This window comes from Xiphophorus maculatus, chromosome 11 (assembly GCF_002775205.1).
Source record: "Xiphophorus maculatus strain JP 163 A chromosome 11, X_maculatus-5.0-male, whole genome shotgun sequence".
In the NCBI taxonomy this organism is placed as follows: Eukaryota; Metazoa; Chordata; class Actinopteri; order Cyprinodontiformes; family Poeciliidae; genus Xiphophorus; species Xiphophorus maculatus.
In genome coordinates, this window is record NC_036453.1 from 24,639,712 (window position 1) to 24,653,419 (window position 13,708).

The 13,708-nt window shown below is 39.0% G+C and overlaps 1 protein-coding gene across 1 annotated transcript; it reads left to right on the top strand.

The window, feature by feature from the left end:
• The first annotated feature begins 25 nt into the window (after positions 1 to 25).
• Positions 26 to 9,747, top strand: aspa (aspartoacylase). Its single transcript, XM_005800810.3, has 6 exons — positions 26 to 379; positions 3,405 to 3,600; positions 5,927 to 6,020; positions 6,689 to 6,796; positions 8,179 to 8,288; positions 8,695 to 9,747. The coding sequence occupies exons 1-6, from the start codon at positions 123 to 125 to the stop codon at positions 8,884 to 8,886; spliced, it is 957 nt and encodes a 318-aa protein (XP_005800867.1). The 5' UTR covers positions 26 to 122; the 3' UTR covers positions 8,887 to 9,747.
• The last annotated feature ends 3,961 nt before the right edge of the window (positions 9,748 to 13,708 follow it).

Here is a 13,708-nt window from a genome sequence, read left to right on the forward strand (position 1 = left end):
CAAACAGAGGATTTAAAAACGGCGAGTCTGCGCGGCTCCGGTTGGAAACTTTCCAACCACAGCGAGGCCAGCGCGTCAGCAGCATCCACACACCGCTCGGCAGCGGCTCCCACCTTCCAGTCATGTCCAATGGCAGCAGCAACAACAACAACAACACGGCGCGGTTTGACGCGGCCAGGAGAGTGGCGATCTTCGGAGGGACTCACGGGAACGAAATGTCCGGCGTGACACTTGTTAATCTGTGGATGCAGAACAGCGCTGAGATCCAAAGAAAGGGACTGGAGATCAAGCCCTTCCTCACGAACCCGAAGGCTGTGGAGAAGTGTGTTAGATACGTGGACACGGACCTGAACCGAGCCTTCACTCAGGAGAACCTCAGGTAAACAAGCACTGGGGCAGGTGACCGCTGGATGATGGGACTGCAAGAGATTCTGCTGTTGAAACGTTGTGCTAGAGATCCACAAAATGCACTAATGACTCCAGTAGCGGTTTAGACTTGGGTTTTATTCTGCTTTATAAGACATTTGAACGCACTTACGCAACATGAAGTGTTGTATGAATGAGCGACGGTGTACAAAGCGGGGGGCTAGGACGCATATTGTAACATAACTTTCATTGTATATTACAAAGGTCACCCAAGTCTTGTGCCTATAGTCCTTTCTCTGTCACGTCACGTGGATCAGCATCAGCATGTTGGTATCATAGGTTGGTGTTTGTGTCCAGTAGCCAATAACAGCGGAGCGGCGTGTCCCCTCCTCCCGCGTCTCCCTCCTCCTTGGCCGGGCAGCAGCTGACTCCCAGACACCCTGCAGGAGCAACGTGAGCGGAACGTGACCGAGCTGCGCAATGATACCGAGCCATTTGAGCTGTCACTTTCTGTTGTTCTGATTTCGGAAGGAGGAGAACAGGGCATTACGCAAACGCTCGTGCAGGCTCCGTGCCACGAGCACGCGCGAGCCGCTTAGAGTTGGATGGAGAAAAAAAACGGAGCACCTGGTTTGTCACACCGACTGGCCACAGCCGTCCCATCTATTCTGCTGTGTTGTACATTGCAAAAGCACAAAATCAAGTATTTTTTTTGTGTCTAATTTCCAGTGCAAATATCTCATTAGACTTAAAATAACACAAACTAACTTAGAAGTAACATTTCAGCAAGATGCACTAGCTTGTTCTAAGTCAGTAATTCTTGAACATTGTTCCAAATGTAGTAGTTCCACTGGCAGATTTTTTTCACTTATAACAGGGAAAAATACTATGTACTAATTTTCCAAATTAATATTATTATATTTATTTTAAATGGAATAAGATAATTGTAGTAAAACATAAAAAAACTAGACAAAAATACTTTGTAATATTTTGTTTTTGTGGTATAGTAAGGTGCTTAGTGAAAGTTGCTCCCTTCATCAACTGTTCATATATCTGACTTTTACATCACTGAGGGTTTTCCAGTATGAATGGCCTGTTAAAGCCCACACTACAGCTTCTAATAGGGGTTCATATCCAGACTTTGACTAGGTCACTTTAAAATGTTCATGATTTTGCCTTTTGTAACCATGCAGAAGCAGATTTGTTGATGTGTTTTGGATGATTCTCCTGCTGCACAACCTGAGTGTGCTTGGCAAACTAATGACTAGATGTTCTACTTAATGGTTTTCTGGGAGTGACTTTAAATCAATTTAGAAAAGTCAGGTCCTAAAGTAACAAAGCAACCCCAGATCCTCATACTACCACTACCATGTTTGACGTGGTCAGTCATGGTAACATTTAAAGGGTGTAAAGAAGCAAAGCAACTATAGGCCATTAACTACCATCACCACTCTCAGTGTGGTTATTTTTCTGACATTACAGGTTAGTGTTACATGAAACGCACTTTCCAAAAAGTTAAATCAACAGAATATTCAGCTAAAAGTCTCAGAGATAAACAATTTTAGTTATAGTTTTGCAGCCGTATCCAGATTGATGAATTTAAATGACTTTATCCATCCTTGGATGTCTTTTGAACTTGACACTTTGTTTTGACTATTTTTGGCCTACTTCATGTTGTTAGAGGAGACAATTTATGAATTTTTTCTTCTTTTTTTTTGTTTTACAAAAGTTCTAGATTGGGTTGGATGGCTTTGTTTCCTTAACAAAATCATAATTTGGAAATTTGTCTTTGTAGTTGTTCATGTCTTTATTTTCTCTTATCGGACGTTAAAATTTGTCTGATCTGCAACATTTCAATGAGCAAAACCAGGAGAAGGACTTATTCACAGCACTGTGTTTACCCTGGCCACTAACCTTTGGTACATATTTCAGGCTTAAGTATTGCAGTGAAACTTTGGACACACACATGGATCCACAATGTTTACTCCTTAAATACGCATGACTATAATGTGCCTTGTGTGTCATGAAAACAAATCTCAGACTTGCAGGAGACATTATTTTCGTATAGAAGCAACTAATTCACATGATGCAACATGCACCTCAGTAAAAAGAAATATGCGGAATTTGTACATTTATTTGCTTAGATAATCAACATGTTGTCGATATAGTAACAATTAATACATAAACGTCCATGTAGTTTTAAAGTTTTGCTGGTGTTTCTGGCTCTTTAAATATTGGATAAATACTAGAAAAAGTTAAACATTCATCAGAGTCTGAGGAATACATTTTTACGGGTTAGGTGAGGGCGCTATTGTTCACAAAAATATCCGAGCAAATCTTTCCACCTCATGTCTTGTCTAAGTTGGGGGTTTTTTCCCTATAAAGGTCATTTATCCTCAAATTTTGTGAGCGATACAATGGTTAATTTTAAAACTGTGCAGCTGCCATCCTGTTTGTCCCCTCGGAAGGAGATGAAGCACTTTGAAGCTCTTCTAAAAACAGCTCATTAAAAAAAATTCTCTGACAGCTCTACTTTTCCTCAAACTCAGCACCTGCACGTCTCTCAGCTGTGAACCCATCTGTGCTGGAGTCCACATTTCTCCACAGCGTGCTGATATTTGGAGAAAACGGCGTCCTACGGCCATATGCAACGTGGGTGAGAGAATGTGGACTGCAGAGGCCCTTTTTCTAAAAAAAAAAACATCTGTGGTTTAGAGAGAGTTTTCCGGACCAGTGGTTGTTTTTGAAATGCAATAGAACGAGCCGATTGAAGTTGAGAGAGAAGCACGTTCGGTGGGAGTTTAACCTGAAAACAAACTCACAGATACTTTGGTCCGAACACACAAGACCATGAAAATGAGCCTTTATTCTTCCACCCTGATGGATCCACAACTGATTTTCACAAGCGAGAGTCCTGTGTGTACACACAAGCCACCGCTGCGCATCGCAGACATCTTGTTTTAAACAAATTGTCCGTCAAACCTGTTGCTGTTTCTACCTTTAAAGCCTCAACATTTGACACCGTTTGTGTCGTACAGCGCAACAGGAGGCGACGAGCTGCCCTATGAGGTGCAGAGGGCCCAGGAGATCAACAGGATGTTCGGACCCAAAGGAAGCGCCGAAGCCTACGACGTGATCTTCGACCTCCACAACACCACGTCCAACATGGGCTGCACTCTGATCCTGGAGAGCTCCAAAGACGCCTTCAATCTGCAGATGATGAATTACATAAAGGTGATGGTCTCTCGCAGCTGTTTTAAGTCGAACTTTAGGATGTTAATTTTTACAAATCCCTACCAGACATACAGTTCCTTACAAAGCTATTTTTTTGTTACTGCAACAAAGTTGTCCAAACTATATGTTATATGGGGGTTTTATATAATAAAGCTCAGATAGAAGAATCCTTGTGAAGTGTCAGAAATAAAAGAACTGCTGAAAGAAAGTCAAAATAATCCCAATTTGCAGCTTGCAAAACAAATCACGTAAGAGACGATGTGTATATGTAGAGGAAGGTACTCTGGTTAGACGAGACCAAAATCAAAAATTTCTGACCTACATGCAAAAGACACCTGCGATAGAAAACCAAACATTAAGCACAACGGTGTTGTGAAGCATCATTATGGTATCAGCATCATGCTGCGGGACATATTAAGTCCAAAAAAGATGACAGGAGTAGATTAGAGGCTGCAAAAATCTGAGATGGCACCAGAGCTGCAGGGTTACGCTTGTTAGCAGCGTGCTTTATTTTAATTATCAGTGTTAAAGCAGTTAAATATAACAGCATGCTACATTTTTTGGGGATATTTGTGAAAAATGTAGAAAATCGCTTATCTCGTTTCTTACACCGTACGATTGTTTGCGTTGGTCTATCACATTAAATCCTAATAAAATACAATTAAATTAATGGGTTCAGAGTACATTTTACCACAGAGATGATTCCTCCTGTGAGGCTAAATTGTGTAAAAAAGCGAGCTGGTTCTCTATATGTTTCCAGTCAGTGATTTACTAAGACTTGTGGTCTATAATCAAATCCAGTTAGAATATGTTACTAATAAAATGACCTGCTTAGCTTTACCGTGTCGGGGAGGAAAGGCTACGTGAAGGATTAACCAAGTAAAACTAATAAACTTTGGCCGGTATGTGCTGGCACTAGCCTGAGAAAAAAAGGATTGTTTTAAAAAAACAAAACAATTAGAGCTGCTTGGTGCTTGTTCTGCTTGTATTAAAGTCTTTTAACCATGACGTTGCTAAGGAAGACATTATTTGTTAGCTTGGTTGTTCTAATGAGAAAGGCAGGGCTCTTTTAAACAACATATAAAGGAATGAAGACATACCACCAGAGAGCTACAAAATGGCAGTTTTAGTTAGAAAACAACCATTAATTATTACAACAAAGTCTTGTTATATAACTAAGGAATCTGAGTGTTCAGTATTTCACAGGAAGGAATATTTTGTTTATTAATTTTTCAGTAATTGAGTAACATTTAGAGTTCATTCTGCTATCTTTGAAAAATCCTTTAAAAAAAAAAAAGCAGTTCCTTCTGATGCGGGAGAAACATTGCTGAGACGAGCAAGAAAAATCAAAAATATAATTAAAAAGGCTGAATCGGCTGTTTTTATACACAGAAAATTTTGTTGCATGAATCTAAAGTAGTTACCACTAAAATCAGATTACATAAAATGCATCCAAAATCCTTGTTGTATTTTTTTGATGTACATTCTTAAAGGCTTTTTGCAGCTTATGCATGGCCATGCTGCAAAGCCTTTCTATATTTACCTCCCGCCTGATGTGCTCAGTTAAATCCACGCCGCTGGTTTGAGAACGGCAGACAGTTTCTTGTTGTGTTGTTGGACTCTTCTAAGGAGAATTTAAGCAGATGGGCAACATGGTCACTAAGAATCTATGTGAATGTTTCTCTGCATGCTTTTGGGAGAGTTATTACAGAAGATTTTCTGACACTAATCTCTCTGTGATTAAAAACAATCTTCACAGTTCAGTTTTACTATGCACACCTAAAACCACCTAAAAATAAATAAATAAGTATTTTTTTTATTCCAAAACTTTTTGGATGTGCTAGTCTGGTGCTGCATTGCTACTTGAGGACCTGAACAACTTGCAGTAATTAAGGCAACCATGAACTCTGCTGTTTACATAGACCTGAATGGCTAAAAATAAATAGTTTGTAGTTTGGGCTCTTTGTATTTATTTGAGTAACATTTGATTAAACAAAACAAAACAAAAAAAAAAGAATCAAGACATTTGTTAGTGAGCTATACAGGCAGGTAGCTAGCTTGCTTGCTAGCTAGCTAGCTGATATGTCAAAATACAGGCACGCTTGCTAGCTAACTAATGAAAACCCAAAATGAGAGCACACACTGTTTCACAGCACTGTATGCGTCATGTTTGCTCCTAGAAGAATTGGCTCTGATGTAATTTTCCACTTTGTCGAGCAGAAACCTAAAACATTTGACTGTGTTGCATAAGTCTTTGTCATGAAAGCTTTTTTTTTTTTTTTTTTTTTTTTTAATATGACGTTCTTGTTGGTTTTTGTTTCTGCAGAAAGCCTTCGCTCCTGCTAGTTGTCTTGTTCTCCTGAATGAACACCCTCTGCTGAAATATTCCACCTCTCGCTCTGTGGCCAAGCACCCTGTTGGTGAGTCTCTGACTCTCCGGGGATTTTCTCTGCTCTTTCAAATAGTTTACAAAGTAGAATCAAGGTTAGTGTCAAACAGCAGTGAAATAACTGAAACTTTTGAAGTGATTTATTTGTCAATGTAAAGATTACGTACTTCCAGTCTGACATTCATTTGCACGTGTATTCATCATCTTTGGTCGACATTGTAAGGATTTTGAGCTTTTTAATTATATATATATTTTTTATTCTTTCACAATTTCCATTTTGATGACATCTACCATTTTTGATTTAAAAAAAAAAAGTTGTCAAGTTTTAAGGCAGAATAACACCTGATCCTTTTGTTAAACCACATAGTTTCTTTTCAAATTGGTAAAAAAAAACATTTAACTAATTATTGGGAGGTACACAGATACTTTTGAGGCTGTATGTTAGATTTTTACCTATAGCGTTGTTGTGCGCCCAATTCTTGTTTTTAAAAATCCTTTAAATTGGTTTGTGTAATAATTCCACCTGAAAAAAGAATGATTCCAATAAATCCCCAAATTACTGACGGTCATTATCACAGTGAATAACTGTTCATGGGAGATAAATTCCCTCTGCTTTATGCAAATAGGTGTCTCTGCTATCTGCTATGAAGCATGTGGTGATTCTTAATAACGTCAACCTTTTGGATTGTTTTGTTGCAGGAATGGAAGTGGGTCCTCAGCCTCAAGGGGTTTTAAGAAGCAACATCTTTGAAGCTATGAGGGTCATCCTGAAACACGCCCTGGACTTCATCTCTCTTTTTAACGAAGGTAGAGCTTTTGAAGCCGCTCTGTTATGCTGCGAAACTCTGATGACCAAAGACTTTGTGTTTACTAAACCGTGACTGTTGGGCTAAAACAGAAGCTCATGTAAACATAAGTTGTCATACGGTTTATTAAAAAAAAAAAAACCTAACTTAAATTTCAATGACTCAGTGATAAATCGTCTATGTTCTAGAAAAATAAACATTTTGTAATAAAATAAATGTCCATGAAGCTGACTCATCTCTAAATTACTTCTGATCTGGCTCGTCAATCCGCCGCTCTGCTCTCTCATCCCCCCTGAAGGCACCGAGCGCTGTGCTTTCCTTCCCTTTACATAAACCCAGCTGCCTGTGCCAAGTCCCAGTTGCAGCCTGTTTGTCTCCCTCGACTGTCCTGCTGTTCAACGGCCCCGCTTGTTGGGAGCCAGTTGCTTTCCGTATCGTGAGAGCTCGGCTGCCAATGTTGCGGTAACCTTCTGTCGCGGGACCACACCGGCGCTAATGAATGCCCCAGCATAATGATGAATCGATGTTCCTGCGCATTGAAGCCGAACAGCTTGATGAAACGACCGATTTGGTTTTAAGGAATCTTTCCATCACAGCTGAAAAGGGCACCTCACTGGGTAAAAGTGTGGCTGAGGCATCAGTACTCGTGGTTCCTTTGGCCTTGATTGAAATGCATTACTAACACCACTTATGGACTTGCACATCTCAGGAACGGCAACCCTTAAAATTCGCCTTGCCAAGTGTAAAAAACACAAACAAAAAAAACATGCTTTTCATAATATTTTAGGAATAAAATTCTGAAAAACAGAACTGGTGTGCATTTCCGTTTCCCCTTTTCTCTGATACCCCTAAATAAAATCCAGTTCCTTTCAGCAGTCACATGTGCTAACTTAAACTTAACAGCTGTTCTGCGAAGGCTTCCGAGATTCGCTGGAGAACAAACATCGTGATGAAAACCAAGGAACAAAGCAGATGGGTCAGAGAAAACGCTATAGAGAAGCGTTCATCAGTGCTACAGAAAAGATCATCAGTGTGCGTATCAAATATAGAGTGTTGACTGGGATTTATATCCTTCTTCAGTCCTGCCTCACTACTGGCCTGTGGCTCTAAGCTCTTGGGGAGTAGATTATAAGATAAGGAACTTGTTCAATCCAGAATAAAGAAGAGATTTTCTCTATTTTGCAGTTGTGTGCTACGTTGTGTTGATCCAAGAAAATACATTGACATTTGACTGAAGGTCAAACGGGATGAACGCTTTAGTCTACATTAAGTTTTTTTGTTTTTCTTCCTAGCTCAAGATGCTGTATCTGAAGTTAGAATCAGACTCATTAATATGTCAGATTCTGTCATAAACACAAAGTATGTCTCTTGTGTGTCGGCTAGGAATGGAGTTTCCTCCATGTACGGTGGAAGTCTTCCGGGTCTTGGAGAGGATGGACTACCCCAGAGATGCCAACGGGAACATTATTGCCATGGTTCACCCCAACCTGCAGGTAAACGGCTGAAGGCAAATATACTGTGCCTGTAAAAAGTATTAATTTCCTTGAATGATATATTCTTTTTATTGCTTCTACAAATTAATCACAATCAACAAAATTTCCCCTTTTTGACAAAACAATGATCAAAAATACTGATTCTGCATAACATAACAACAACCGAATAAAAACATGTAACATAAAATAAGTAATTGCATAGATATTCACCCCTTTTAAAGTGACTGGCCAAATTCGTCATCGTCCGAGAGGTGAATACTTTGATATTCACTGTATAGCTGCCTTCAAGTTCATTGGAAGGAGGAAATTAAACTTTTAGTTGATGTGAACGTGTATGTATATATATATATATATTAGCAGCACAGTCGAATCACTTCCCTACCGCCGTTGTTTGTTGTTGTTTCAGGACTGTGACTGGGAGCCGCTGAACCCCGGCGACCCAATGTTCCAAACGTTTGACGGGAAGTCCATCCACTACCAAGGCTCCAGCACCGTTTATCCCACTTTTATTAATGAGGCCGCCTACTACGAGAAACAACAGGCGTTTGTGACCACCAGGCGAGAAACCTTGGCTGCGAGTGCCATCAGGAAAGCATGAAATGTTCTCCGGAAAGGCAGAAACAAAAACAGTAAAACAAACAAAACCCTGCAGAGATATGTTGGTAGATTTTGCACAGGTTGCAAATCAAAACGCTTGGTGCAATATAACATTCTGATTCCATTTTTATCTTTTTAATATCAGAAAAATCAATTAACTATGCAAAAATTTCACCTATTAAGCTAAGTATTTATGATACTGTCCATTTATTTACATTAAATGAACTGAACTTTTATTAGTGTTTTAAAGGTCAGGCCTCATTACTGTTGGCTTATTAAACATTCCAGACACACTCTTTGAGTTTCCTACTGCTGCTCAGGAAGGCCATGGAAGATCAACACCTACGACCTCTGACCCAGAACTGTTGTCTCCTGCTGGAAACGTGTTTGTAAGATCTATCGGGGTGTGCTATGTGTGGCCTTTGATTCTACCTACCTTTAACTCCAGTATTGCATCTGTGGTGCTGCCCTATTGTTGCCTTATTGGGGGGGTTTCCATAGAAACTTCAACACAGCAAATTTAGTGAAGACTTTGTGTAAAACATGTCAATCCAAAAGAGGTTATTTTGAGAGATGGTACATGAGCTCTTCCTTTTACACTCCGTTGATAGTGTGAGACGTGTTTTGTAATTACATTAACATGTATTTTTTGATATGTCTATTTATGTATGTTTGATTTTTAAGTATTTTCTAGAAGTCATGGTGCTGTCTGACGTTTTTAATGTCTTGTGCATCTTTGTGTAATACCGTCGTCTTACTGTAGGTCGTTTTTCAATCAGCAATATTCCTATGAGCACCATTTATATTAATCAGTAAAGTACTGTGACAATTATCCTTTCAATAAATGTATTACATCAGCGTGTAGGCGTTTGTTTTTCTTTGAAGAGCCATGGGAAGATATCACCTCCCACCACGAGAGGGCGACATGCAACCACAGTTTAAAACCCAATGACGATGCACTCTGTAGCGGTTTGGTGGACTAATCTGAGTCATTGGTAGATGGACATTATCTCACGGCTGCAACTTGAGCCAAAAGCTGGTGCAGTCACGAGGGAGAGGAAAATACATTTTCACGTGTTTAAAAAAACATCAGATTGCTCACTGTCATTATTTATGAAAGTTGAAGCCAATTTATGCTGATTTTTTACATTTATTTTTACATACTGTTTTTCACAAAATTGTCATAATCGATTAAAGAGAGAGTTTGGGTGCCAATCAGCTCTTGGTTGTAAAAAAAAACAAACAAAAAAAAACACGTTGTTGCCATGGATATACATCATAACCGCTACCCCGAAGTAAGAAAAAAAGTAGAAATTCTTCCAGCTGCACAGCATGCAAAATTAGAGTGAATAATTCTCCAGAAAAGCAAAGACCAAAACAAAAAAATATGACAAAAGAACTTCAAAGAAAAAAACAGAACTAAAGTAACTACTCCAATGTGCTGCCACTTATTCCAGAACATCATTCTAGAAAAATAAGTCTAAATAAATAAAAGGTTGATTTGGAAAGTTTTTACTTATTTATCTATTTTAAGGGGGGGTTTAGGCTCTAGTGGCCTTTATTTCAAAGTGCTAAGACAGGAAAGTAGGTAAAGAGAGGGAAGATATGCAGCAAAGGTCAGCAAAGGTCACTAGTCCGGGACTCAAACCTGCGACAGCCGAGTACGGCCTCCTAATGTGGGTTGTGCGCAACCCCTGCGCCTCCACAGCAACCCAGTTCTTTCTACTTATCTTAAAACAAATGAATAATCGTTTTTACTTTTGCACAATTTTTTAAATGACAAAACCAACAATAAATCTTTGCTGTGTTTAAACAAATAAACAGTGCTATAACATCGACATGTCACAAAGTGTATTTCTAATTTAATCTAATCTTCCTTTGTAGCCAAGAAGATAAATGACGTGTTTGTTTTTTTTAATCCCAGCATGTAGGAGCTACAGTCTGGCTCAAGCATAATTACGTACAATGACAGCAAATGCTATGATTGCAGTGTATGAGAACATTGTTTCCCACATCTGTCATTATCACTAAACATTTCTGGAATCCAGCAAACGCAGGTGAAGGGAGCCGAGGGGCGTGGCACTGAAACAGTTGAGCAACGTCTCGGATGGAAAACATCTATATTGCACTTGGTTCTCAATAAATACTTTACATCATGGTATTTAATGAACTCAATAAAAACCTGCAGTTTTTCAACTATTGTAGAGTATTGGTCCACTCATCTTTGTCACGCGTTTGATGTGAACGCCACACTGAGCAAGCATTTTTAACTTCTGTTTTACTGACCGCTAATTATGAAGAAGACCTTCTGCATTCCACCAGTGCTGAGAACGTGTGGACGTTTCATGACTGTTCATTAATTTCCTATAATCTGGCATGTCAGTAGAAATGTAAGTGCACAACCACCTGTTGGTCTCTGCCTGTTCAGTCGCTGCACTAATCACTGTAATCCGGTCAGGAGTTGGATGACCACAACAACACCTGATCGCTAGATATTGAGAGGAACCCGATCTTTAAGTTCTTGGCAGGGATCCAAATGTGCACTTTAAACATTCCTCAGGATGCATCCCTGCTTCCACTGTGTGCCTCCTCGATATGTGACAGTACATCTGTTTTACTGGAAGAATGCTGCTTGGCAGCTTATCAAATTGTTGGTATCTGGATGCAGCTGCATAGATCGGCGGCTAGAATTACAGAACTGGTGGTTAGCTGTACTCCCTTCTGCATTGTAGAAATTCTGTTTATTGGCATGAACCCCCTCACAATGACAGGTTTACAAGATAAAGCAAGATTTATTCTTTTGCTTCATTTATAAAATCTCAAACCAGTGAGTGCCAAGTCAGTGTTTGTCTGGTATGCCAAAGAGAGAGGAAGTGGAGGCATACTGACCATATCTCGGCACCATTTTTATTTCTTTTTCTTTTTGGTAGTAAAACCATTCCCATGTCTGTAGTGCAGACATAGGAACGAGGAAGTAATTATCTGCATAACGTTCTGACATGCACCTGTTGTGGTTAAAACGCGTGTAAACCCTCAACGGGTCTTACAGTGGCAGCAGTTATGCTTCTCTTGTGATTACAGTCGCTTCGAGACTTCTTTTCTTTTCAGTGAAACTGCTGAAACCACCAGCTGGACGGAAGGAGAGTTATGTAAGAGTCTGTTTTAGCCTTCCTTCTACATTTCTGCTCTGCACAAAAACAAGTTGGCAGCCCGCTGCTGGAAATGCAAGGGTTGTTTTGGCAACCAAAGGCATGAATTCCCTGATTTATCCATGTCTGTGGCATCAACTAACATGTGGATAAATCTGGATGATAGAGAAATCATTTGAATTTAATGTGAGTTTAGCCAAATGCATTTGGTTGCTTGCTCATTTTGTTAATTACACATCGGTTTTAAAACATGCAAACATGGATGACTTAAAGAGGAATGTGACTTTATGGTGATGATCGCTGCTGGTAGGAAAGCCCCACAAATCAAACATCAATACAGCCCCAATATAACGTTGTACTGGTCCTGGATCTAAACCCATCAAATTACTAGAGAAGAAGAAATACTCAATATCCTTAAACAAGTGCTGGATTAATTATTTTTTAGAAAAAACTCCTAAAAAATCAGTTCTTCCAGTACACTAGTGCTTGCCAAACGTTCAGCTTCTAATCCACACTCTGACAAAAGAAACGAGAGAAAGAGCTAATTGATCATTAATCCATTAAGCAGTAGAAGAATGACAATAAAAAGCAGCGCAAAACAAAACAAAACAAACATTAACAGTCAAAATACAGCATTTACAATGCAGTGAAAGTGTTTTTGAATCTCTACTAAAATGTACGTCACAAATATCCACTACCATTAAGAATTTTGTTACTTAATAATGATTTGGAACATTTTACTATCACTACTGCTAAAAAAAAGCGTACCATAAAATAAAGCATATCAAAAAGGAACATGAACTAGATTTTTCCAGCATTCCCTTTAACTTTGGAAGCAGGCTTACTTTATGAAGTGAACACAGACAGTTAAAGGTTTATTTAAAAAATACCCCATAAACTTCAATTAATGCTGAAAACTGCGGTTAATGTTGCATTCAATGGTGTCGGGTTTATTTTATTTTATTTTTGACGATATACACACTGTGCGGTTAAAAGATTAAAATGTCACATTTTTAACAAACAGGATGACAAGTTAATATAACAACAGGGGGATAATATGATTATTATAATTATAATACTAATGCAAATAATAAAAAATTAACAAATAATAATAATAATAATAATAATAATCAGAATTTTGATTACTAAAATATATAGTATCATCTCTGTATAAAAAACAACAACCAGAAGATAAGAAAGAAATTAACTGTAAAAAAAAAAAGAAGCTAAAGATAAAGATAAGAGGAGATAAAGCGCTTTTTTCCCAGATTTTTTTAAACACATCTGTATGCTTCTCCTTCCATCATTAAACCTCCGGAAATCTCAGTTGCAGTAGAAAATCGTAGCATTTAGATGCGATAGATTACATTTGTTCCAGGAGTACTTGAAGGCACCACGGCTGGAAACAGGAAGTCTCGAAACTTTTCAGCACAGTGACAAACTTGTTAACCGCATCTCTGAGCCAGCACGTCTTCAGCCGGACTACAATCTGCGGAGGGATGAAGAGGGTCTGAAAGGTGTCAAGTTACCTACGCCAGTAAATATTTTTTTGTTTCTTTAAATAAAAAGAGGTGTCGAGAGGAAGGTGGGTGTATGCGACAGATTTGCCGCTAACTGACGGCGAAGACAGTTAGCTCCAGCATTCCTCTCTCTGACGGCTGCCTGAACATCACA

Coding starts and splice junctions, on each gene's coding strand:
- aspa (XM_005800810.3), top strand. CDS start 123: ATGTCCAATGGCAGCAGCAACAACAACAACAACACGGCGCGGTTTGAC. Junction 6,021..6,688: donor TGTGGCCAAGCACCCTGTTG/GTGAGTCTCTGA, acceptor GTTTTGTTGCAG/GAATGGAAGTGGGTCCTCAG. Junction 8,289..8,694: donor TGGTTCACCCCAACCTGCAG/GTAAACGGCTGA, acceptor TTGTTGTTTCAG/GACTGTGACTGGGAGCCGCT.